This window comes from Gekko japonicus, unplaced genomic scaffold (genome assembly GCF_001447785.1).
Source record: "Gekko japonicus isolate JY-2015 unplaced genomic scaffold, Gekko_japonicus_V1.1 scaffold2698, whole genome shotgun sequence".
Taxonomy (NCBI): domain Eukaryota; kingdom Metazoa; phylum Chordata; class Lepidosauria; order Squamata; family Gekkonidae; genus Gekko; species Gekko japonicus.
Genome location: NW_015162558.1, coordinates 186,925 through 211,483, shown reverse-complemented (window position 1 = coordinate 211,483; position 24,559 = coordinate 186,925). Strand labels below are relative to the sequence as shown.

The window sequence follows — 24,559 nt, the reverse complement described above, 5'->3', positions numbered from 1 at the left end:
TTGCTGACTGTTCTTCCATCCTGCCTCCCTTCCCCGCTCTGCAGCCAGGATCCCTCAGACGCTGGAAATTGTCAAACATGCCGTAGATATTGAAGAAAAGGGGGTGAAAGTGAAATTGACAGTGATCGACACTCCGGGACTTGGAGATGCAGTGAACAATGAGGAATGGTAAGAGGTCATATTGTATGAGTACGTGCCTCAGTCATCCTAATGGTAACAAAGATGACCCCAAAAAGGCCACCATCAGGGAGACAACATGCTGGGAATTAAGATTCTTGGATCCTCTGAAGGGACTGTGGAATTGGGCAATTAGAACTTTGGAACTGAGTTTTGAAATTATTTCTAGCAACAGTCCCCCCCCCCCCCCCCCCCCCGTTCCAAACGTAAATTGTTGGGATTTTAAGGTTAAGATCCAGTTTTGAGGACCGCTTCCAAAATATCAATCAGCGTAGATGATAAAGTTTATATTCTTAAGGATTACCTTCCCACATGCAATATTTGAAACCTATTCTTCTCAGACTTTTAGCTCAACGGGCTCTAATAATTGCATATATGGTGTTAAAAAAACCCTTCGATGATTCAAATTAGGAGAATAAAAATTCAAAATGTTTTGTGGCTGAATTTAGCTGGGAGGGTTCTTTCTCGTGACCTCTGGTTTTCCTTCCTTGTGCTACATACAGCTGGAAGCCAATTGCCCAGTACATCGATTGCCAGTTCGAGCAGTACTTCCGGGACGAGAGCGGCCTCGACCGCAAGAATATTCAAGATGGCCGCGTTCACTGCTGCCTCTACGTCCTCTCACCTTTTGGACACGGGTACAATATGTGGAACTTTACAGTTTGACATACAAATTAATACAAATAGTTACAAAATGGCTTATATCAAGTAAGAGAATCAACAATGTATTGCATTAACGAAGCTGCCGACTTCTCTCTTCGTTTCGTTTCCAGGCTTCCTCAGAAGTAGATTCTCCCGTTCAACAATTGACATTCACTGTGTGTCGTTTCCTTTATTCTCCATACATTCTTTATACTTGTCAAAGTTTAGTGTCCAACTAGGTAACAATAACCCTCATATCCAATTAGTTTACGCTATGCAATGTTAGAGTGCACAGTGAATGTCAATTGTTGAACGGGAGACTCTACTTCTGAGGAAGCCTGGAAACGAAACGAAAAGCCGGCAGATTCGTTAATGCAATACATTGTTGATTCTCTTATTTGATATAAGCCATTTTGTAACTATTTGTATTAACTTGTACGTAGTACAGTAATAATTATTCACTTGATAAAACCATATTTTGCATATGACGGTTCCCCGGTTGATTCTGTAATTTTGAAGTTTACAGTTTGTCAGCAGTGGCACAGAAGAGGGGGTTAGAACTATAATCCTAGACTCTGGAGGGACAGATGCTCCCCAGATGTGGGACAATTAAAACTTAGCTTGTGCCACGCCCAGTTCCCAAACTTATCCCCAGCATCTTATTCACTGCTGCAACAAGTGAAATAATAATAAAGAATGTCACCGAGCATGTGCAGAGTGCTTTTATCACTGATGCCACATGGCTAGCCTGCACACTTCTGGATAAAGGAAAGGGTTTCTAGACAGGCAGGATTGAATCCTGACAGGTTTGGTGTTTCTTAAAGCAAACCAGCGGAGACACCTTGGGAACACTCCACCACAGAGTGGGGTCTATAAGCCCCAAGTCAGAGCAGAAGCGGCCTGTTAAGAGCCAGGACTCCCTCCCAAGCGCTCCAATAGGAAATGCCAAGTCTCTGACTCTTCCTCCTGTGGCACAGGCTCCGTCCCCTGGATGTAGCATTTCTGCGTGCCATCCATGACAAGGTCAACATCGTGCCTGTAATTGGAAAGGCCGATTGCTTGACTCTCACAGAGGTACAGCAGAAGAAAAAGAAGGTGAGGCGCCTGAAGGGTATAGTGGGAGGGAACCGCAATCTCAGGGTCCTGGCACTGAAGCCTCCAGCAGAGGAATCCTCCATCCAGAAGTAGATAACCTACTTGAAGTATCATGCCAGGAGAGAACTGCTGGGACTCTTGTATCTCAGGCTTACCCCCATGGCTGCCTTTTGTGGGTATTTAACTGCTCGTTTCAATTCCTTTGAACCCGCAGATCCGGCAAGAGTTAGAAGAAAACGGGATCACCATTTATGAGTTTCCTGAGTGTGACTCAGATGAAGATGAAGAATTCAAAGCTCAAGATGCTGAGATGAAGGTAAGAATCGGATGGGAGGCAGCTGAGCTCCTGTGTGTGTTTCGGGGTTTCTTTGGTGGGAGATAGAGCACTAAAACTTGAATACACAATTTGTGTTCTCCCTGTAGTGTAGCATCCCCTTTGCGGTCATTGGATCCAGCCAGGTGGTTAGAGAGCTGAAGGATAAAGTGTTCCGAGGAAGGCAATATCCCTGGGGGACAGTGGAAGGTAAGTTGTGTTCCAGGGGAAGGACCAGCAGAGGGCGCTGTGCCACAGGAAGCTGCTGACGCTACTTCCCATTTTGTCACCCCCCCAGTGGAGAATTCTGCTCACTGCGACTTTCTCAAACTTCGGAACATGCTGATTCAAACCCATATGCAGGACTTAAAGGACGTAACCCATGAAGTCCATTACGAAAACTACCGTGCACAGTGCATCCAAAGCCTGACCAGACCTGGGGCTCGGGATCGCAGCAGCCGCGCGTAAGAAAGTTCTGGGGGTCTCCAAATTTTCTTTGTGGGAGGGCACTTGTCCAAGAGGATAAGGATTGAATTACAGAATCAATAAAAGGGACTGAAGGCAGCCTGTTTTACAATTAAAAATGAGAAAATGACCTTAGAGCGTCATTGGGCCTACTTCACACCAGTGTTCCCTCTAAGCTGAGTTAGTGTGAGCTAGCTCACAGTTTTTTAGCCTCCGGCTCACACATTTTTGTCTTAGCTCAGGAAGGAGGGCTCCAGAGCAAACTAATTTATGGAGTATCCAAATCACTCGCTCACATCTTTAATGCCAGTAGCTCACCAAGTAGAATTCTTGCTCACAAGACTCCACAGCTTAGAGAGAACATTGCTTCACACGATCTTAAATACAGTCGATGATTCCCTGGAAAATGGCTAACAACTGCAAGTGTCTTTAGGTAGATCCCCAGATGGTCTATGATCAGAATGCTGGTCAAAGTGGCTGACCGCAAAGCTGGTGACTGAAAGGGCGACCTTTACGAGGAGGAGGCAGGACTCCTGGTTCTAAGCTCTCCGTTGCCTTTCTAGGAAGCTGTCTCGTCAAAGTGCTACTGAGCTGCCGCTTCTGCCTCTGACGGCTGAGACAGAGAAATTGATCCGTGAGAAAGATGAGGAGGTGAGTCTCTGGGAAACGGCCTTCCCACCTGAAGTGTGCCTGTGCTTTTTAAAGCCCTCTGTTTTCTGAGGGAGTCAGTGATCATACATCAAACTGCCCCCTCCCCCCCGCCACTGCATCTCAGCAGCAGGCAAAGAGTCAACAGCTCAGCGGGCGAGGCAATCTCAGTCTCTCTTTATCTCTTTGCCCAGCTCCGCCGAATGCAGGAAATGTTACAGAGGATGAAGGAACAGATGCTGCAGAGTCAACTGGAGCAATCAGACAGTCTCTGAATGGTACCAGAGATACTTCCCGCCTTTCCCCTTTGCATCCTGGAAGAGAGAGAGAGTCCAGCCTCCTCCTACAATGGCAAGTGGCTGAAGAAGCCCTTCAGCTCCGGAGACTGCAGTGTCACGGTTGATGGTTTTTGGGGGGGGAATAGGGGACTCCTTAGGCCAGTGATGGCGAACCTTTTAGAGACCGAGTGCCCAAACTGCGACCCGAAACCCACTTATTTATCGCAAAGTGCCAACACGGCAATTTAACCAGAATACTGAGATTTTACTTTAGAAAAAACAAAACGTTAACTTAAGATGACCCAAACATAGTAAGGAAAGCAATCCCAAATGCTTTCGTTTACTTAAAATTATTTGGCAGAGAATTCGACACTTGAATGATGGTCTGGGCCTGGCTGGGGCGATGGCATGCGTGCCCACAGAGAGGGCTCTGAGTGCCACCCTCTGGCACCCGTGCCATAGGTTCGCCACCATTGCCTTAGACAATCCAGTTGGAGAATTTCCTCTCCCTCTTTCTCACGTATGTATCCTTTCTTCTCAGCACAATCAAAGATGTGATGATAGCTCACTGGCATGCAGTTGCTTCAATAAACTGTGAGAGCATTCAAATAAAACAAAATATATTTTTGCACAATGTACAGTTTGTGGAGAGAATCTAACATAGTTTCTATCCCTTTAGCTTCCCACAACTGACTGATCCACCTTACACACAAGAATCTGTTTCTCACCAAATACTTGTCCCCAAAGGTATCTGTCTGTCAGCGTTGCTGCCGCCCTGTCCATCTGCAAACAGAGGCTCCTCTACAAATCCCATTTCCTCAGCCCCACCACACCTGCAAGAGTGATCAGTTTATCTAGGAATACACGCCGTGCTGCCTGCAGAACCTCTACGAACCAAGAGGCTGCAGTATTATGGCAGACAATTCTCTGAGGCCACATGGGTAATTTTAAGAACTGGGTGGTAACTCGGCAAGGCAATCTTCCAGGCGGGGCACAGTCCTCGAGCAAAGAAAACGTCATGTTCAAGACATGGTGGACAGTGAGCATGCCATCTGATGCTGCACCCCCAAAAAAACAATATGATGGTTGGGGGGGGGGGCTAACCAAGGACACAGCGGAGACCACCAACCTGAGCAGAGGAACGGCTTGGGGGGGGGGAGCAAGATGGGCTGCTTAACCCCTTCCCTTCCTGCTTTTTGTCACTCAAAATCAGCCACGGCTCAGCTGCTTTTCCACACATGGACAGAAAGGACGCATCCTGCTCCGTGGCTGGAACCAAAAGGGCTACGCAGCCTTCTACCCCTGCCCAAAGGGGCCGCTCTCCCCAGGAATAGACAAACAGTGAGGCTGCCGCACGCAGTCTGCTCTGTAACATCCAGCTTCCCCCTGACATTTGAGCAGCCCCGCGCCACAGTGTCCAGAAGTTCAGCTGCCTTTTCAAGGCAATGTCTGAAAGGGCAAGACGGGCACAAGGGCCTGCACCGCCCTTTTGCCCGTTCGGTTAGTTTGTTCCTGGAGGCAACTGGAGCAGACAACAATCTGTTTTGTTAAGGAGGGGCAAGGAAGGAACAGCAGCACAGCTTACGCTTCCCCTCCCAATCCATTACACACTAACCGGATAGCAGGACTTATCCTGCAATGGCTAAAAGGAGGCAGGGGCACCCTTGGAACCGAAAACCTGGACGAGGCCTAAAATCACAACAACATCCTCTGTCCCTCCTGACTTGCAACTAGAGCCAAGGAACCTTTCAAGGCCACAGGGACGTTTCTGTCCTCCTGCTCCGGAACAGGCAGTGGCAAGTCCTACTTCTGATACTCCGTGTACTTCTTGGACGAGCCGTAGACTTTCTCAGCCGGGTATTTGAGGTGGTTCTTCTCTATTTTACGGAGGGCGGCAGAAGGAAGGTCCACGCGGCACTTGTCTGCCAGGGCCACCAGGTAAATGAGGACGTCGCTGAGTTCATCAGAGAGGGCCTCACGCTCCGATTCTGTCCAATCTGGTAGGCCTTCAGGGGCCTCGGCCCGCCACTGGCTGAGAACACACAAACAAAGCGGGGTGAAGCCTCGGCTGGACCCAGGTTATGAAAAGTCCGAAAGGCAGCATGTAATATTTAAAATCAAGAGGTATCGGGGCCTGACCCTACTTTGAAGTGTCATCTTCTGCCCCACACACCATTCTTTGTCGTAGCTCAAGTCCTCCCATACAAAGCATTTTATACGGAACTGCCATGTGTTTGTTACGTACAGTCCATCTATCTCCTCAAGGCTTTACCCCAAGAGCACCAGACTACGTGTCATTTTCTCATTAATGTGTCATTTTCAAACCTGTGGAATGTTATGACTATGGTTTCTCATGCGGGCAGAGGAGTTCAGGTGGGAAGATTTCCTCACAATAAACACAGGAACAGTGTTTAGGAGAAGATCAGTGTCCTGTATCTCTGCTTATGGCAACAAAACCCAGCCATGTAAATGCAAGCAAACAATTTGCAGTTGGCGGGACCAGGCATTTAAGCTCAGGTAAATGCTTATCAACGTTCTAGAGGCAAGGCTGTGGCTCAACAGGAGGACATCTGCTTTGCATGCAGAAGGTCCCAGGTTCAATCCCTGCCATCTCCAGTTAAAAGGGACACGTAGCGAGTGATGTGAAGGACTTCTGACCTAGGCACTGGAGAGATGCTCCCAATCTGAATCGACAAAACTGACCTTGATGGACCAATGGACTGATTTTGGCAAAGCGATCCCTACCCATCCATCTATATCACTGCCACAGGAAGTGGTGGTGGCTACAAGCATGGACGGCTTCAAAAGGGAATTAGATAAGCCTATGGAGCAGAGATCCATCAGTGGCTATTGGTCACAAGGTATAGATAGGGGCTCTGGGGCAAGTGATGCTCTGTCTTCTTGGTGCTTGGGGGGGAGTCAACAGTGGGAGGGCTTCTAATGTCCTGGCCCCACTGGTGGACCTCCTGATGGCACTGGTATTTCTGGCCACTGTGTGACACAGAGTGTTGGACTGGATGGGCCTTTGGCCTGATCCAACATTGGCGTCTCTTATGTTCTTATTTAATTAAAATCAGCCTAAGCAGGGGCATCCCTCAGCACCCAACCTCCCGCCTCCAGCTAGGGTTGTGACTTCTTCCCAATTAAAACGTAATGGGAGCATGGACACGCGAAACACGGCAAAGGACACACCCACAGGCCTCCCCCTTCTTCCACCCCCCTGCCCCTTCCCAAGTACTGCCTTTTGGCAGGCCGAGCGGCAGTTCCCTCCCGGGTACTCACAAGAGCTCGGCCACTTCCCCCACCTCCCCGACGAGGGCAAGAAGCAGGTTCCGAGGCTGGTGGTACTTTCCCCAGCCCCTCTCGGCAGCAAACGCAGTCTGGAGGCTTCGGCTGTGGGAGGGAAAGGAACAGAGGGATGAGGCCAAGAATGGAGGTTGTAGGCAATGCTCCCTCTAAGCTGTGGAGTCTCGTGAGCAAAACTTCTACTTTGTGAGCTATTGGCATTAAAGTTGTGAGCAAGCAATGTGGCTACTGCATAAACTAGTTTGCTCTGGAGACATCGTTCCTGAGCTAAGATTAAAATGTGTGAGCTGGAGGTTAAAAAGCTGTGAGCTAGCTCACGCTAACTCAGCTTAGAGGGAACACTGGTTGTAGGTGCGGACATGTGCATGCAGGGGTGCTCGGGGGGGAGTGAAACAGCTGGCACAACTGAAGGTGAACAAGGTTATGGAGATGGTCACTCTCTCCTTAACCACATTCTGGGGAGACGCGATACCTAACGGACAGTCCATAAACAAAAGTCATGCAGTACTGGGTCACGTTACCTTGTATTGAGGCCAACCGAATTATCATGTGACTTTTTAGATTTTGCTATGGGACAGCACAGTGACCTACGTCTTTTGTGCAGGGGAGGAAGCCACATGACAGCAAAATCCAACTCCTTTCCCAGGGTTTCTAATTTGAGCCAGAGCTCTAAGACGAGCTTTACACGTCAGCAATATGTGCAAGTCAAGGGCTGGGAATTGCCCCTGTGACAGAGCTGCTTCCCTCCCTTCGATGGCCCCTCAAACGACCCAGAATGGTTAGTGGGATGGGGGGACTTATCAACTGTGACTGAGCCCTGGGTTGGGGTTGGGTGGAGGAGGGGCAAGGACTCTCTTACATGTCTTCCAAGGTGGGCTCACGACTGAACCGAAATGTCTCTGCCGAGTTTCCAGGCCCATCTTCCGCAGCGGCTATGGGGGGGGGGGAGCCACAGCCCACCAGCTTCTGGGAATCAGGTGACAGGAGGCAGCCAATCCCACATCACTGCTTGCTTTAAAGATCTGCCGTTCTGCTCAAGGAGACCACCAAGCTCTGAAGTGCCCATCCACCTGAGCCAGATAACCCCCCCTGCCTTTGGAACACACACACACACAGCAGAACCCATCTCTCTCTTTCACAGAGTCACAATTTTCACAGAGTCACAATTTACTCACAGGATACACAGCTTCTTGGAATCAGGTGACAGTAGGCAGCCAATCCCACATCACTGCCCGCTTTAAAGATCTGCCGTTCCGCTCTTTTGTTAGAGCAACCTGGTGCTCAAGGAGACCGCCAAGCTCTGAACTGCCCATCCACCTGAACCAGATAACCCCCCTGCCTTTGGAACACACACACACACACAGCAGAACCCATCTCTCTCTTCCACAGAGTCGCCATTTACTCACAGGATACACCCCCATCTGTTAGTTACATCTTCCCTCATGTGGTGATCAGCGTCCCAGAAGAAAACCCTGTCTTCGTGAGGGCCACAGAAGAACCTGAGGACACAGGCTTTTTTACCCTCCTTGGGGGCCATGTGGTGTCCAAGGCCAAAGCAGAAGGCACGGGGCTCACATACGCAAAACCGGTCTTGATTTTTACTCTCCCTAGTACAAGCCAAAGGCAGCCCTTCAAATCCCTCCTAATTTTAGCAGAACTTTTTCCTACATTGGACTTCCTTTGATAGTAGTATGTTTGACTAAGCCTATCAAGGTAGTCTTGTCAGATCTTGGCAGCTAAGCAGGGTTGGCCCTGGCTACCAGTGTTCGGTTGGGAGACCACCAAGAAAATACAGGGTCATGATGCCGAGGCGGGCAATGGCCAACCACCTCTTGCCTTGGAAACCCTGTGGGGTTGCCATAAGTTGGCTGCAACTTGACAGCACTTTCCTCCACCCCCACCAGAGGGGCTAGAGAAGAGGAGGAGGAGGAGACTGGATTTATATGCCCGCCCTTCGCTTGGGAGCCTCAGAGCGGCTTATAAACTCCTTTCCCTTCCCCTCCCCACAACAGACACCCTGTGGGATAGGTGGGACTGAGAGAGCTCTTTGGAGGACTGCTCTTCCAAGAACAGCTCTGACAGAACTATGGCTTGCCCAAGGTCATCCAGCAGCTGCAAGTGGAGGAGTGGGGAATCAAACCCGGTTCTCCCAGATTAGAGTCACGCACACTTAACCACTACACCAAGCCTGTCTACACCAGAAGGGCTAGAGAAGAGGAGGCGGAGGAGACTGGATTTATATGCCCGCCCTTCGCTTGGGAGCCTCAGAGCGGCTTATAAACTCCTTTCCCTTCCCCTCCCCACAACAGACACCCTGTGAGGACTGAGAGAGCTCTTTCAAGGACTGCTCTTGAGAGAACAGCTCTGACAGAACTATGGCTTGCCCAAGGTCATCCAGCAGCTGCAAGTGGCGGAGTGGGGAATCCGGTTCTCCCAGATTAGAGTCGTGCATACTTAACCACCACACCAAGCCTGTCTGATGAAGGACTTGCCACCTGGAAAGGATATAACTTCAGCTGGGCCTCTGGGCTCTCCCACACAAGACAGAGGATCCTGTGCAGAAGCAGCCTCCTCTAGGTGGGAAAAGGCTTGAACTTCGCACATCGTTTCTCACGTATTATGAATATGTATATGCCCATTTTGCCACATGTGCCCTCAGCGAGCCCCTGCTGCCAACTTTGTCCCACTGTGTGTAAACTGGGAGGTGTATACATCACATGCGACAGATGAGAGACAAGGTTTGCAGTCACTTTTGCAAAAAAAAGAGTCTGGGCCAGACGTTTACCTAACATAAAGCACCTGCAGTGCTTTGCCACTCATCCGTGCACAACCCCAAAGCTGGAGGCAGCCCATTCCATTCATTTCAAGCTTCCGAGGGCTTCGCAGCTATCTATTCTGCTTCCTCTCCTCTTGGCCAAGCCTCCCTCACAGGGTCGCCGTGCAGATAAAGTAAGGGAAGGAAGAACCACGTGCACCACCCTGAGCATCCTGGGAGAATGAACTGGGTAAAAACACGATAGAAAGATAGAGCAGACACAGGATGACCCACGCGGAGAGGTAAGAGAGAAAGATACTCCACCTTATCTGCTTCTGGCGAGCCATCAGTTTTTAGAAACTCGGCTCGCTTTTGGTTCTGCATTCGAATGCTGCGAATGTGCCCTCCTCCCGCCGCGTGCTGCTTCACATCGCACACCCCACCGTGAGAAACGGAGAAGTCCCTGTTGCAAGCGCTGCAGCGCGCCTTCAGAGCGTTATCCTGCACTTTGTGTAGCCAAGAGAACTCCTTCTCCCACTCTGCGCGGTATTTCTGCATCCGCCTGCCTTTCTTGGCTGGAGACTGAGCGGGCGAAGATGCCATGGCACTCGGCAGCCCGGAGCCGTGCAGAAGCTGGGCACAGAAGCCCGGTCTCAGCCAATCAGCAGCGGGTATGGAACTGGATTCTGATTGGATAGCAGCAGCATGGCAGTGAGAGGGGAGAAAAAAATCTGTGGCCCAATCAAAGTTGGGAAGCCTTAAGGCGAGAGGCGACTATGTACCCAATCGCTGAAAAACAAGGAAGGCGGGAGGAGCAGGTTGTAGGCCTTAACTCGGAGACAGGCACAGAGGGCGTCCAATCAGAAGCCGTCTTTAGCAAATGCAATTTTTTTAAAAAAGGCAGGGAGAAAGACTCACAAAGTTAAGCTTTTTTAAACTTGAAAGGTCAGCTTTGATTCCAGAAAAGCAAACAATCAGTTTATTTATAAAGTGGGCAAAAGTGTTCCGAACTTACATTTCCCACCAATGGCAGCCCGACTCTGGGACGCACAGACCCAATAGGAATGCAGGATTCCGGGTTCCCTTCTGCAATTGGCATTGACACTTGAAACACACACACAGCAGCCAATGGAGAAGGGGGGCGGTATTTACTCGGGAGAGGCTGCCGCTTGCTAGGGAGCCACGCGGTGGAGTTGGAAGTGCGGGAGGTCGCGTTTGTTGCGCAGAGTCCAATCAAGTTACCGAAATGTCTTCCACGCTGTGTGGGTTTTATGTTTTGCGCTATTGCCAATTTCTTTTTTCCGCCATGCAGGGAATATGGAAAATAAACATTGTTTTCAAACTTCACGTAGTGTAGAACTACATTCTTTTATTTAATTAATTTATTTCTTACTTCCATTTCTATTCCGCCCTCCCTGCGTGCGGGCTCAAGGCGGGTTACAAAGTCACATAAAAATCCTGACTAACGTAACAGTAAACAGAAGTTTAACAATACAACTAATATTAAAATCAACTGTGCAGCAAACCAGAGCGAGTTTGCCTTGATAATAGAGCTCGGATGGAAAAGCTTCAGAGTCGCGCCCAAGTGAGCGGGAATGCATTAAGCAAGGAGAAACGCTGACGTCCCGAAAAGGAGGCAACTTGCCGGGGAAGCAGGATGTCTACTGAAAAGCCCTGGCTTCCCTCCCAATAATTGTAATGGAGGATCTTGCCGTTAAGGATGCAAATGGCCAGATTTTTTTTAATGGACAAAAGTACTCTGATTTTTTTTGGCAGCGCTGATTTTTAATTAGCGACTTAATCAGTGCTGTTTTCCCCTTTACAGCCAAAGGGATTTTTCGTATAATTTCTTTTTTATATTTCATGTGATATTGTAATTATGCAATTACAGTAATTTGAAAAATGAACAGTCTGCCTACAGAGAGAGAGAGACCAGTAGTTAAGGTACTTTCCAATGGTTATTGCTTTGCCTTTTAATGTTTTAAGCAGAAAACTGCTTTGGTCTTCAGGCTTGCCAGATCTGGTCAGATCCTGGAAGCTAAGCAAGGTGGTCCCTGGCTAGTATTTGGATGGGGGACCGCCAAGGAAGTCCAGGGTGGCGAAGCAGAGGCAGGCAGTGGCCAACCACCTCTGAACATCTCTTGCCTTGAAAATGCTATGGGGTTGCCATGAGTCAGCTGTGGCCTGACAGCACTCTCCTACAACCACCAAACTGCTTTGATAGTCAGAAGCAGGGCTATTTTTGGGCATGAATGCACAGGAACGGAGTTCCGGCTGGCTCCCAAGTTGGCCACGCCCAGGAGGAACTCATTAGCATAATAGGCCACACCCAACAGCAGAATCTCATTAGGATTGGCTACATTAGGGTTGTGTGGCCTAACATGCAAAGGAGTTCCTGCTACAAAAAAAGCCCTGGTTTGACAACAAACAAGGTAAACAGAATAACAAGCAAAAGGTGGGTGTGGCTGGATGAGCACACTTCTGGTAACGGGTGTGGCCTCATATGCTAATGACCTGTGCTGTCAGGGGTGTGGCCTAATAAGAACACGTTTCTGCTGTTGGGTGTGGCCAGTTATGCTAATGAGTTCCTGCTGGGCTTTTTCTACAAAAAAAGCCCTGGTCAGAAGGTATATAAAATACATTCACTTTGGCCCCGGTCACACGGGCCGGATATCGCGGGGGGAGGCGTGGCTGTTTGCCCCGGAGCGAACTACCGCGCAGCAGCCGGATCAAACGTCCCGCCCGACATCCCGCTGACATTCCGTGGTTGGGGGGAATTGCCAATCATACCTCACTCCTGCGGCACGGCAAAGAAGCGGCACCGCGGGGGTTGTGTTGGTTTTTTTAACCCAAGTGTTCGCATGCGCCATTGGGTGCTTGTGCGCACCTGTGGAGACTTGACAAAAACTTTTCGCGATGGGACATGGGCGGGTGCCGGATGCCACGAGCTAACACCAGAAACGTGATCTGACGCCCGCCCTTTTTACAGCGTATCTTCGTAGTGAATCCTCGGGTGAGCCACGGGAGCTCTACGCTTCCCAGATGTGGTGGTGAGATCACGCCCGGAAAATCCACCTATCTTCCGTCTCTAGTGTACCTAATGCTCCGTGTGACCGAGGCCATAGTTTACTGTGCTGCCGAGTAACTAGGGTTGCTTTCTTTTCCTGTTGGCTCTGGTCCCAGGCCTAACACCAACCTGACATGTGTCAATTTAGCAAATAAATATGAGGGAGATGGCGTCTGCTTAATTTTTGTGTGCCAAGTGGCTGTTCAAAGCACAGCAGCAGGGCCAGTCAGAACACTGGCAACCTTACAGGGTTACAGTGTATGGTCCATTCACGTGACGGTTAGACATGTGTCCTCCTTCCCAAAGGGGACTATCAGCCGCACAAAACAGCCATGCATAGGCCAGAAAGCTCTCCTCTTCCTTCTCTCACTTCTGTTCCTGCTCTGATGCTGACTTAGTTTCAACACCTTGCCCAGGGGTCATTTAGTAGAAAAAGAGCTAGGGGAACTCATTAGCATAACTCATTAGCATATGCCACACCCCCTGACATCAGGGGCCCAGCGGTGGACCGGCAAGGCCAGCGGGAGTGCGAGGAAGCCCCGCCAAGGCCCTCCCTGGCCCCAGGCAGGCAGGGGTGGGGAGAGGCGGGGAGGAAGCAACTTACCCTCCCTCTTCTCCTGCCTCCTCCTGGCTGAATGAGGGCTGGAAGTGGGGTGGCTGGAAGCAGGGGGCGGGGCTTCGTCATGTGCCCCGCCCCCCTGCACCTCACCCGGGGGAACGTTCCTCCCCGAAATGACCTCTGACCTTGCCAAAGAGATTGGGAATATGACCCCAGACCTAGATTTAGGGCACTGCACTCTACTAGAGGAACTTTTAATGCACAGATGGGAATTTAACAGAATAATCATAGAACAATTACTGAGGGAAACCGAGGTTCCAGCACTGGTGGTTCCACATGGTACGCTTGCAGCTAGAGCTGGCAATAGCCCTGGTGAAAAATGTCCCCTTAATAGAAACTTAATTGGGTTTTAGGTAAAGGTTTCCCTTGCTTGAAAGCCAGTCGAGTCCGGCTCTAGGGTTGCGGTGCTCATCTCCGTTCCAAGCCGAAGAGCCAGCGCTGTCAGAAGACTTCTCTGTGGTCATGTGGCCGGCATGACTAGACGCCGAGGTGCACGGAACACGTGTTACCTTCCCACCGAAGGGGTACCTATTTATCTCCTTGCAATTTCTTGCTTTCGAACTGCTAGGTTGGCAGGAGCCGGGACCAAAGACGGGAGCTCACTCCGTCACGTGGCACTTGGGTCTCGAACTGCTGAACTACCGACCTTCTGGTCTGCAGTTTAGCGTCTTAATCACTTGAGCCACTGCAGCCCAAAAATTGGGTTTTACTTGCCCATTACTTCCCTCCATGCCATGAAAAGGTTCAGCTGCCCGTTGTCACATATTAAGGCGCCTTCTAGAGAGCACTGCTGCTGCTCTGTGTTTTTCTCGCCACCAGAGGGGCTCCCAACACTGCACACATTGTGAAAGGTCAATCCACATGGTAGGTTTTTATCCGGGCTTTCCTTTTGTATGTTTCCTACTTTCCTGTACATGCTTTTCAGTTCTTGGGACTTTTTTGGTGAGCATGTATTGCTTGTATTGTTTTGAAAGCCCACCCCCCCGTGCCCCCCGATCTTGGTTTATGAGCTCAGGGCCTATAATGATTTTCACTGTATCAGCCAATGCCCCCTCATCCCACCTGTGAATTTTTACCTTGCATTCTAACTCTTTCTCACAATGAGAGAGAGAAATTACTTTTCTACAGAAGACTTTGCTTGCATGTCCAAATGTGAAGCTTGCTTGGAGAAACATAACTCAGTAAACGCCAGGGGTCATTTCCTGCAGGAGTGCACAGGAGCGGAGCTCCAGCAGTAAAGAGCCCAGGGGGCGGGCACATAAACAAGGCCCCACCCCCTGCTCCCAGCAGCCCTCAGTCAGAGCAAGAAGCAGCCAGGTAAGTTGCAGAGTCCCCCGGCCCAAAACAATCCAATGGCACCTTTAAGACCAAGTTTTATTCAGGTAAAAGCTCTCCCTCCTCTGCGGGGACAGATCTGCACGTTCCCCCCCCCCATAGCTAGCAATCCAAAACAGTCCAGTGGAGCCTGAGCGGTGGGTGTTGCCTTCTGCAAACAAGTTATGCTAATGAGTTATGCTAATGAGCTCCTGCACCTCTTTTTCTACGAAATGACCCCTGGTAAACGCAAGGGTTAAATAACAGGATCTGTGCATTAACTAATAATGTATGCATGTATGTGGAGTCCTTGATTTTTTTTGTCAGAAATTCTGCTATTTTGGAGACAGTCTCTTGTGAGCAACCAGTCCCCTTGGTTTTAATGCTGTCTAAAGGTCCTTCAGAAAAATCAGTGGATTTCTGAACCGACTGCCCTTCTGGTGTGCGCCTGTCCTTTTAACATCGCTGTGTATTGGCCAGGGGTGGCTGTTTGGACAGGAAGCTGCCTGAGTCCAAAGTGCTACAGACCTTCATAGGCCTAATCCCACCCCTCACCCTGCAGCCTCCCACCCCTCAGGAATTCAGGAAGTTTGTTTTGTGCAACCCGTGGAACTAGAGAAAAAGTTGCAAAGGAGAATTCCGCAGGCTGGATCTTCAGGTGAGCAAACCGGGCTTCCTTTTTCAATTCCTTTCCTAACTTTTGACAGAATGGTATGTGTGTCTGTGTCATAAAATAAAAAAAAATCCAGGCACACCAAAAAGACGGTCTTGCCTGGCCTCCTTTTTTATCTGCTCTGGGATAACTAAAACGGCGACCACTTTTTATTCCAGGTTCTATTTTCTCTGGCTTGTGGGTGGTTATCTTGTTTAATATGCTGTATTTTAAAGTTGCTGTTGTGATTTAGCTTTCTAGCCTTAGAGGGGTGGATGCCCCTCCACACCTGATCGCTCATTAGCGGCTTGTGAAAGTTTGAATAAATTAAAAATAAATGTTTAAATTACAATTATTAAAAATAAAAATCCTGCTGACCAGGGCTACAAAGTTGATTCGGTTTGGCAGTCGGGATCTCACTGGCTCACCAGGAGCAGCTGACTCAGGAAAGGAGATTGGAGGGGTCCTTAGGAGGCACCCCCTCCTAGGACTTTGTGTGAAATCACTCTTCCCCTTATGAATCAAGAACTGAAGGCAGCAATAGCCATGATCACGTTACAGTGAACACACGTACATCCTGTATGTACACGCATACCTCTGATTTATTAAATAAAGTTGCCAGCTCTGGGTAAGGAAATACCTGGAGATTCGGGGGGTGGGTGGGGCCTAGGGGGGGGCAGGGCTTGGTAAGGAAAGGGACTTCAGCGGGGTACAATGCCACAGAGTCCACCCACAAAAGCAGACATTTCCACCAAGGGAACTGATCTCTATTGCCTGGCGGTCAACTGTAATGGCGGGAGATCTCCAGGCCCCACCTGGAGGTTGGCAACCATAGCTGTTCGTAAGAACGAGCCAGTGTGCGCTCACTTTCCAAATGCAACTGGGGAGCAGTGCCTGGATAGATGTGTGGTTTAAATCACACATTCAGCTGTATATGTGCATTGAATGTAACGTGAAAACCCCTGAATGCACATATAAAGAAAAATCAAGTGTATGCTGTACATGGATCATGTATGTGTTCACTGTAACCTGTGAAAATGTTCACTGTAACCTGTGAAAAGGGAATTAGAAGAAATCTTTGGAACTCCAAAGACCAGCACCAGAAGGACGCCGCCGACTACCGCCCGCAAGAACAACAACCGAAGATCCGCCGCAAAAAGGGTGCCTGGTAGGGTAGTCACCACCCCTGTATGTCTGTGGCCCTAGGTTAGATTCTGTAAATGTAATTAGCACTCTCTGTAAGCCACCCAGAGACCCTTAGGGGTTAGGGCAGGATAGCAAATCAAATAAATAAATAAATAAATTGGGAAGTAACGGTAGCAGCAGTACCTTTACTATGACTAACTAAAAAAAAATCACAGAATTGTAAGCAAGCTTTTTCAATTCACTCGGTGTGTAGAGGGGGAGGTATTTGTGAATTTCCTGCATTGTGCATGGGGCGGGACTAGATGACCCTGGAGATCCCTTCCAACTCTATGATTCTATGTAAAGTACCATCAATTCATAGCTGACTTATGGCAGCAACTCCATAAAGTCTTCAAGACAGGAGATGTACAGAGATGGTTTGCCGCTGCCTGGCTCTGCATAGCACCCCCGGACTTCAATGGTGGCCTCCCATCCAAGTACTAACCTGGATCAACCCTGCTTAGTCTGATATCTGGTGAGGAGACTAACCTCCTGGGCCGTCCAGGTCAGGGCTTATTTTCTACTTCAGTGACTTTTTTGTTGGTCCTAGTAAGGCCACCAGTGGCACGATGGCTGGTTTAACTCTTTCCAAGTGGTGTCTCCAACCATGGGGACAACTGATCATTTGTAACTCTTAGCCAAATAAGGACCCAGATATAGTCCCATACCAAATCCCTGGATTTTCATATAGTTATCAGGGAATGACTGGAAAATAAATGTGTTCAGCACCTGATCCTCCCAGTAGGAAGAGATGTGGTAGGGCAATGGTCTTGAACCCATGGGTCAGGCCCTTCTGGTGAGTCCGAAGCCCCTGTGGCTGCTCTGCCATTCTTTTGCCACCTTTTGGAAGGACCTGATTATTTGGTGCTATATCCCCCGTTGCTCTTTGTATACATGCTGAGAAAAGCAGTGGAACAGTGAGGTCCGTACTCCTGGTTTTGTCAATGGTTGGGTCAACATTCTGGCTCCCTTTCTTCCTGTCATGTGACTCTGTCATGTGATCATGCTTCCAGTTCAGTGAGCCCCAGGGACTGGAAACATTGAAGACCACTGCTGTTGAGCATGAGATGGGAATCTTCATTACTTCCTCCTACCACTTGTCCTTCCACTGGCTTCTTAGAACATTGTCTGGTATGTTTTTGCCATTTTTCCTCCCCAGCTTCCATGGCCTCGCACCCAGACCTTTCACACCTTCTCCCCGTTGCCCGATTGCGCCAACTGGCCCGTGACTGGCTGCAGGAAGACGCTCCCGGCTTTGACTATGGAGGCTACGCTGTGGGCGATCGACAGGAACGGGCCGTGCTCCTTTGCAAGTCCCCAGGAATCTTGGCTGGCTTTCCTTTCTTCAAAGCCGTCTTTGCTGAGGTGGGCTGCTCTGTGGAGTGGTTCCAGTCGGAGGGAGTATGGGCAGAACCGATTACCCGGGTGGCTGAAGTCCGTGGGCCAGCCAAAGACCTCTTGCTGGGTGAGCGGGTGGCTCTGAACTGCATGGGACGGTGCAGCGGTATTGCCACGTTGGCAGCAAAGGCGTGTCGGGTAGCACAAGAAGCTGGCTGGTGTGGAGAAGTGGCTGGGACAAGAAAGACCACGCCTGGATTCCGTCTCCCTGAAAAATACGCCCTCCTAGTGGGAGGAGCTTCCTGTCACCGTTATGATCTGGGGAGTCTCATCATGCTGAAGGATAACCATGTGTGGGCATCTGGCAGCATCACACAAGTGGGTGTTTCTTTGATCGCTTGCTCTTCCTCCGTCATTGTACAGCGTATGTTGCAGGTGGAAGGCTATTCCTTCACTGTGGCTGCTTCATTGTCATGCTTCATTGATTTCAGTTTTTTAACAGAGAATCCAGGTATCTCTATTGACAGCCAATTGTACTCCAGTTTTTGGTATGTTGCTTTCCTGCCTTTTCTCAAGCCTGCTTTGTTTGATTTAAAAAAACCCTCCAAAGTTAAAAAAAGCATAAAATCTCAGCACCAACCTCTTGAGTAAGGACAAACGGCAGTATTTAGGTTTTCACTGTTCCCTTTCAGTTTTCCTCCTTCCCTTTTCAACTTAATTAATTACATCATGTTCTCTCACAGGAGTTAGAAATCAGTGGTAAATTGCCTATCTATTTTTATCCAGTCCTTTTCCCAAAGAGATGAGGCTGCACCTATGGGCCTCTAATCCCCTATTTTATCATCATGATAGCCCTGTGAGATAGGTTAAGCTGAGAGAGTGTGCCTGGCCCAAAAACACAAAGTGAGTGTGGGGGGCAGTTGTCCTGCTTTTTGCTTTGCAGCCAACCAAAGCCACTGCTCATTAAAAATGCTAGTTCGTAATCCCGCTAATTCAATAATAAACGATAGGATTTTAGCTAAGCAGGGCCGAACCTGGCAAGTAATGGGAAGGGAGACCTCCAAGGAATACCAGGGCTCGGGACGCAGATGCAGGCAATCAAGCCACCTCTCTGAAAAAAATCCAAGCCCCCAGCAGGGGTTGCCAGAAGTCACCATGACTTCCAGGCATGCACGCACACACACACACACACACACACACACACACACACACACACACACAAATATCGTTTTTTAAAAACGAGGAGTATCTTTGACTCAAAATAGCATTTTAAAAACGAGTAGTATCTTTGACTGGCTACAAAGTGGGAAGCAGTAACTGAGCTCCCCATCCGCAAGAACAAATCATTAAGAATTCTGGATAGCTTCAGTTTACATTAATTAATGGGCCAGGAGAACAGGAAGTAGATCATTAAAGTGTGAGCAATGATGCAAAATAACAATTGCAGGGACAAGCAGAACTTTTACTGAATGGGTTTTGCTCCTGAAACATAGAGTAGGATCTTTTCCACAGGGGAGGATTTTTATGAGGAATGTAGTGTTAATTCTTATACCAGGTAGAACCCCAGTTCTACTTCCAGCTGCTCGTGCAAGGGGAATCTTTCTGCAGCACAAAACTGTCTCCATGTGGATAGTGTAGGGTTGCCAGGTCTGGGTTGGAAAATACCTGGAGACTTTGGGGATGGAGCCAGAAGAGGGCAGGGTCTGGGGAGGGGAGGGGCCTCAGCATGGTGCAATGCCATAGAGTCCACCCTTCAAAGCAGCCATTTTCTCCAGGGGAGCTGATCTCTGTCAGCTGGAGATCAGTTGCAAAAGCGGGAGATCTCCAGGCACCCCCTGGAGGCTGGCAACCCTAGGGTAGTGCTCATGACCCCCATATACTGAATCGCTGCCCATTATGGACAAAACCAAGGGGATTCGGCCATAGAAGCAAACTGGGCATTAGTTTGGAGTGCCTGACTCAACTGCGTAAGAAGCCAATAACAACCGCGACAAATGTATATTTATAAAACATGTGAAACCTTTTGGGAGTGGCAGAGAGAACAGCAGGGGGAAAGGCTTAAGCATTTCTGTCTTCCCTGCCCCACTGCTATTCTCAATTCATTCTCCAGAAGTTTTTTCCCCTTTCTTATTTCAGAAAAGTGTTCCGCTCCTGTTAGATCTGTCAGAATGGAATGCTGCCATTGGCTCCTAAGCGTGTAGGGTTGCCAGCTCTGGGTTGAGAAACACCCGGAGATTTTGGGGGGTGGAGCCCAGGGAGGTGGGGTTTGGGGAAGGGAGAGACCTCTGCGTGGGTACAGTGCCACGGAGTCCACCTTCCAAAGTGGCCATTTTCTCCAGGTAAACTGGTCTCTGTCGCCTGGAGATCAGTTGTAATAGTGGGTGATCTCCAGCCACCACCTGGGGGTTGGCAGCCCTGTAAGCATCTTGTAGAGAGCCACGGCCTGAGTTTCATGATGTATGTACTTTTCCTCCAGTGTGTTGTTTATTACAGGTGAAGTGGGTAGGAGTACATCAGCGACTGGGCCCAGGAATCCGGGGAGAGTATTTATGGTGCAGAACAACTGGGTGACTGATGTTAATAATGAAAATTCGAAAGTCATGTTGGACCAACCTTAATATGCTTCACTAATGCTGCGCGGTATAACTGGGATACCAGAGTTGAGGGTTCTTCTGTCTGTCAACAAAAACCTTAGGCCAGCCCAGACAAAACCCCAATCCATTATCCATAAGAGATACGTAACTTGGGGCTTCACGTTTGCTGGCCCATGGAAACTCAACCCCTGTGCTAGAAGAACAACCCTGCTTGATTAAAAGCTACACACCATAGTCTCAAAATGGAACAGTTACGGAGTGATCTGAGGACTCAGATGTTCAAACGAATATGTTGTTCCAAAGTGTGGGTTAGTTTGCTTTTAATTAATACAATGGACGTCATTATAGCTCCTGTTGTGTAGACTGAGGGCTCCCAAAGAGATGCATGCATGAAGCTATTTCTCCCACATTTGCTTCCAAGGTTTTGGGAAAGGAGGCATGACTAATACATTTTGCCTAAACTTTTACCCAACCTGTTGTGAATTACCTACACTCTGGTTTAAATGGGCGTCACAGCTGCTATGGTGATGGGCCCCCCAGCTACCTCAGCCTACTTGGTGGGTGACTCATTTCCCACCAACCTTGATGGCACAGCACTCGAAGGGAAATCCTCCTGCATATGTCCTTGCTGGGATTTGCAAAACCTCCAGCCTGGTAGAACCTGGAGTTCTCCCAGAATTACAACTGATCTCCAAAATACAGAGATTAGTTACCCTGGAGGAAATGTTAGCTTTGGAGGGTATACCATACCATTGACACACCATAAAGTCGAGAAGAAATGGAAGTCCTAGAGTGACATCACATCTCTACAGAGCTCCTCCCCTCCCTAAACTCCACCCTCCCCAGGCACTGCCCCCAAATATCAGGAATTTCCCAAGCCAGATCAGGCAACCCTAGACTCCTTTCTCTAACAGGTTTCTGCCTTTTAATGGTTATAACCTTGCAGGCTGTCCAGAACGCCCGGCGTGTTGGAGGCTTTGCCCTGAAGATAGAAGTTGAGTGTCGCTCACTGGAAGAGGCTGTTGAAGCAGCAGAATGTGGGGCCGATATTGTCATGCTGGACAATTTTACTCCTGAGGTACTGGGCTGGAGCCAGATAGGGACAGCTTTTGCAACTAAAATATTACAATTTTAAAACAAAGAAATAAAACCCCAAAGCTCTTTACTGAAACTGTAATGGGAAATTATTACAGTCAGGGGTCTTTGGAGGCCGGAGCGCACCGGAGCACTACTCCGGGAGCCCAGGAGCTGGCAAAATGGCGGTGGCAGCAAGCCCCGCCCCCAGCTCCCCGTGCTACAGCCTGTTGCCGCCTTCCCGGGGCCCGTGCTGGAGTGCTGCAGCCCCGAGTCAGCCCGTTGCTGCCTTGCCGGAGCCCACGAAAGAGCACTGCGGCCCCGGGGAGGCCAGAGGAGACCCGTCGCCGCTTCCCAGGGCCCACGCTGGAGCACTGCGGCCCAGGAGAAGCCCAGAAGAGACCCCTTTCACCTCCCGGGGTAAGTGAAGGGTCCGCGGGGGGTGGCGGAGGCTTGATTGGGAGAGTGGGGGGGATGGGAGAGCCTCCCCCCTCCCCCCATCTCTTTGCCCTCTTTCTTTCCCCTCTTTCCTTCCCGTTTCCTTTTCTATTCCTCCTTTTCTTTATCTTTCCCTTTTCTTCCTTCCTTCCTCTTTTCCTTCTTCTTTCCTTCTCTCTCTTTACCTCTTTCCTTCCTTCCCTTCTCACTGTTTCTCTCTTTCCTTCCTTTCATTCTCTCCTTTTCCTCTTTTCTTTCTTTCTTTCTTTCTTTCTTTCTTTCTTTCTTTCTTTCTTTCCTTCCTTCCTTACTTTTTCCCTCCTTCTTTCCTTCTATTTCTTTCACTTTCTTTCCTTCGTTCCTTCTCTCTTCTCTCTCTCCTTCCCTCTTTCCTCCTTCTGCTGCCCAACTCTAGTGAGAAGGGGTTTAAACTTTAAACCCCTTCTCTCTTTGCTCCCCCCCCCCCCCCCCTTTTGCTTCCCCTTCTGACATCACTTCCGGTGATGTCAGGGGGCATTGCATATGCTAATAGCCTAGTAGCTCATTAGCATACCGTATGCTAATGAGCTCCAGCAGCTCTTTTTCTACGAAATGACCCCCGGATTACAGTTGTAATGTTACTGTAGAGTACTTTAATGGCATAAATTTTACAACCTCTAGTCAAAAAACAAAACAAACCTAATTTGGTAAAAAAACCTACCTTCCTCCATGTGGCAGTCACTTATATTAGACACAGAACAATGTTTGAGTCCAGTGGGCACCTTTAAGACCAACAAAGTTTTATTCAAGGTATACGCTTTCGTGTGCATGAACACTTCATCAGATACACGAAAGCTTCTACCCAGAATTAAACTTCGTTGGTCTTAAAGGTGCCACTAGACTCAAACTTTGTTCTGTTGCTTCAGACCAACACGACTACCTAAATTTATACTGGATACTACACTGTCCAACATCTCAACAGCAACTGTGCCACAGTGGTTATAAAACAATGTGGCCTATTTTATGAAAGAGCAAGTGTCTGGCTTGACCCTGCCTCTCTTCCTGTTATATCTACCCCATTTCTCCTCTTGTAGGACCTGCATCCGACAGCCAGCACCCTGAAGGCCTCCTTTCCTCATGTGACGATAGAAGCCAGTGGAGGAATTACCGAGGATAACCTGGCTAAGTTTGTGGGGCCCAATATTGATGTGGTCTCACTCGGTTGCCTCACCCAGTCAGCCACGGTTGTAGATTTCTCCCTCAAGCTCTGCCGGGACCCGGCCTCTAAGCCGCCTGTGAGGAATTTCATCTTCTGAAGGAAGGGGAGCTGGACTGCGGGTTCATCTGTGACATGCAAATCACCGTCATTCCATACAGCATTTGCTAGGTTCAGACCTGGAGATCCATCCTGAACCTCTAAAAGGTGTAAAGAATTAAATGGGAGGCAGGTACTTTACTGCTTGCCTGGGCTATTTTTGGGCAGGAACGCACAGGAAGGGAGTTCCGGCTGTCTCCCGAGTTGGCCACGCCCAGCAGGACCTCATTAGCATAATAGGCCACACCCAACAGCAGACACTCATTAGGATTGGCTACATTTGGGGTGTGTGGCCTAACATGCAAAGGGATTCTTGCTCCCCAAAAAGCCCTGGGTTTTGACAACAAACAAGGTAAACAGAATAAGAAGCAAAAGGTAGGTGTGGCTGGATGACCACACTTCTGGTAGCATGGGGGTGTGGCCTAATATGCCAATGAGCTGTGCTGTCGGGGGTGTGGCCTAATATGCTAATGAGTTCCTGCTGTTGGGTATGGCCTATTATGCTAATGAGTTCCTGCTGTTGGGTATGGCCTAATGAGTTCCTGCTGGGCTTCTTCTACAAAAAGAGCCCTGCTGCTTGCCATCATAATTTTAGCAGCGTTTGATCAAAAGGGACCCACCTGGTGTGGGATGAGAGCTGGAGAAGGGAGCAGTGGCGCGGCGATGGAAAAGGCACAGTGGCTGTATCTGCTGTCCGGGTTTCAGACCTCCTCAAGATGTAGGCGTCGTCTCCAGGTTATCACCTGGCAAGAAGACTAGAAATGTCTGTCATATCTTCCTTTTGTGCCTCCTCCACTTCTGCTGCAGGCAGGTCATGTGGCAGGCAAATAAAACGGCCATCTTTTTAAAAGGTGCTCGAGCAACAGTTTGTGCCCCACCCCATCCAAGGTCTATTTTTTAACTGCATCTGAAGCAATGCGAGAACCAGATTAAAAATGAGTTAAAACGCCCTGACCTGGACAGCCCAGGCAAGCCCGATCTCCTTGGGATACCAGCAGTTGGGAGGCGGGGGCAGGCTTTATTCAGCCACCTCTTTGAATGTCCTCCAGGCCCCCAGTAGCGTTCGGTCACCAGCAATGTTCCCTCTAAGCTTTGGAGTCTTGTGAGCAAAAATTTTCCTTTGTGAGCTACTGGCGTTAAAGTTGTGAGCAAGCAATCTGGCTACTGCATGAATTAGTTTGCTCTGGAGCCATCGTTCCTGAGCTAAGGCAAAAATGTGTGAGCCAGAGGCTAAAAAACTGTGAGCTAGCTCACACTAACTCAGCTTAGAGGGAACGCTGGTCACCAGAGGTCATAAGAACATAA

The 24,559-nt window shown here is 49.1% G+C and overlaps 3 protein-coding genes across 3 annotated transcripts in view; 2 read left to right on the top strand and 1 right to left on the bottom strand.

Annotated features, from left to right (window-relative positions):
• SEPT1 (septin 1) overlaps positions 1-3,801 on the top strand; it is a 6,210-nt gene extending 2,409 nt beyond the window's left edge. The window contains exons 4-11 of the mRNA XM_015406378.1: positions 45-168; positions 681-815; positions 1,797-1,914; positions 2,129-2,230; positions 2,338-2,437; positions 2,526-2,691; positions 3,256-3,343; positions 3,535-3,801. Of these exons, the coding sequence (XP_015261864.1) occupies positions 45-168; positions 681-815; positions 1,797-1,914; positions 2,129-2,230; positions 2,338-2,437; positions 2,526-2,691; positions 3,256-3,343; positions 3,535-3,615 (914 nt within the window). The 3' untranslated portion in view covers positions 3,616-3,801. The remainder of the gene's footprint in view (positions 1-44; positions 169-680; positions 816-1,796; positions 1,915-2,128; positions 2,231-2,337; positions 2,438-2,525; positions 2,692-3,255; positions 3,344-3,534) is intronic.
• Positions 3,802-4,718: 917 nt separating this feature from the next.
• Positions 4,719-10,282, bottom strand: DCTPP1 (dCTP pyrophosphatase 1). Its single transcript, XM_015406377.1, has 4 exons — positions 9,970-10,282; positions 7,784-7,856; positions 6,901-7,011; positions 4,719-5,650 (listed from the first exon to the last, which is right to left on the bottom strand). Exons 1-4 carry the CDS (start codon positions 10,280-10,282, stop codon positions 5,422-5,424), a joined length of 726 nt encoding a protein of 241 aa, XP_015261863.1. The 3' UTR covers positions 4,719-5,421.
• Positions 10,283-15,286: 5,004 nt separating this feature from the next.
• On the top strand, positions 15,287-23,398 carry QPRT (quinolinate phosphoribosyltransferase). Its single transcript, XM_015406387.1, has 4 exons — positions 15,287-15,337; positions 17,676-18,232; positions 21,395-21,526; positions 23,034-23,398. Exons 2-4 carry the CDS (start codon positions 17,681-17,683, stop codon positions 23,253-23,255), a joined length of 906 nt encoding a protein of 301 aa, XP_015261873.1. The 5' UTR covers positions 15,287-15,337; positions 17,676-17,680; the 3' UTR covers positions 23,256-23,398.
• The last annotated feature ends 1,161 nt before the right edge of the window (positions 23,399-24,559 follow it).

Excerpts from the sequence above, each read along its gene's own strand:
- QPRT (XM_015406387.1), top strand. The coding sequence starts at position 17,681 with ATGGCCTCGCACCCAGACCTTTCACACCTTCTCCCCGTTGCCCGATTG. Across the intron at positions 18,233-21,394 it reads CATCTGGCAGCATCACACAA|GCTGTCCAGAACGCCCGGCG; the intron begins GTGGGTGTTTCT and ends ATAACCTTGCAG. Across the intron at positions 21,527-23,033 it reads TGGACAATTTTACTCCTGAG|GACCTGCATCCGACAGCCAG; the intron begins GTACTGGGCTGG and ends CTCCTCTTGTAG.
- DCTPP1 (XM_015406377.1), bottom strand. The coding sequence starts at position 10,282 with ATGGCATCTTCGCCCGCTCAGTCTCCAGCCAAGAAAGGCAGGCGGATG. Across the intron at positions 7,857-9,969 it reads TCTCTTACCTCTCCGCGTGG|CCGCTGCGGAAGATGGGCCT; the intron begins GTCATCCTGTGT and ends CCCCCCCCATAG. Across the intron at positions 7,012-7,783 it reads GAGCCCACCTTGGAAGACAT|CCGAAGCCTCCAGACTGCGT; the intron begins GTAAGAGAGTCC and ends TCCCTCCCACAG.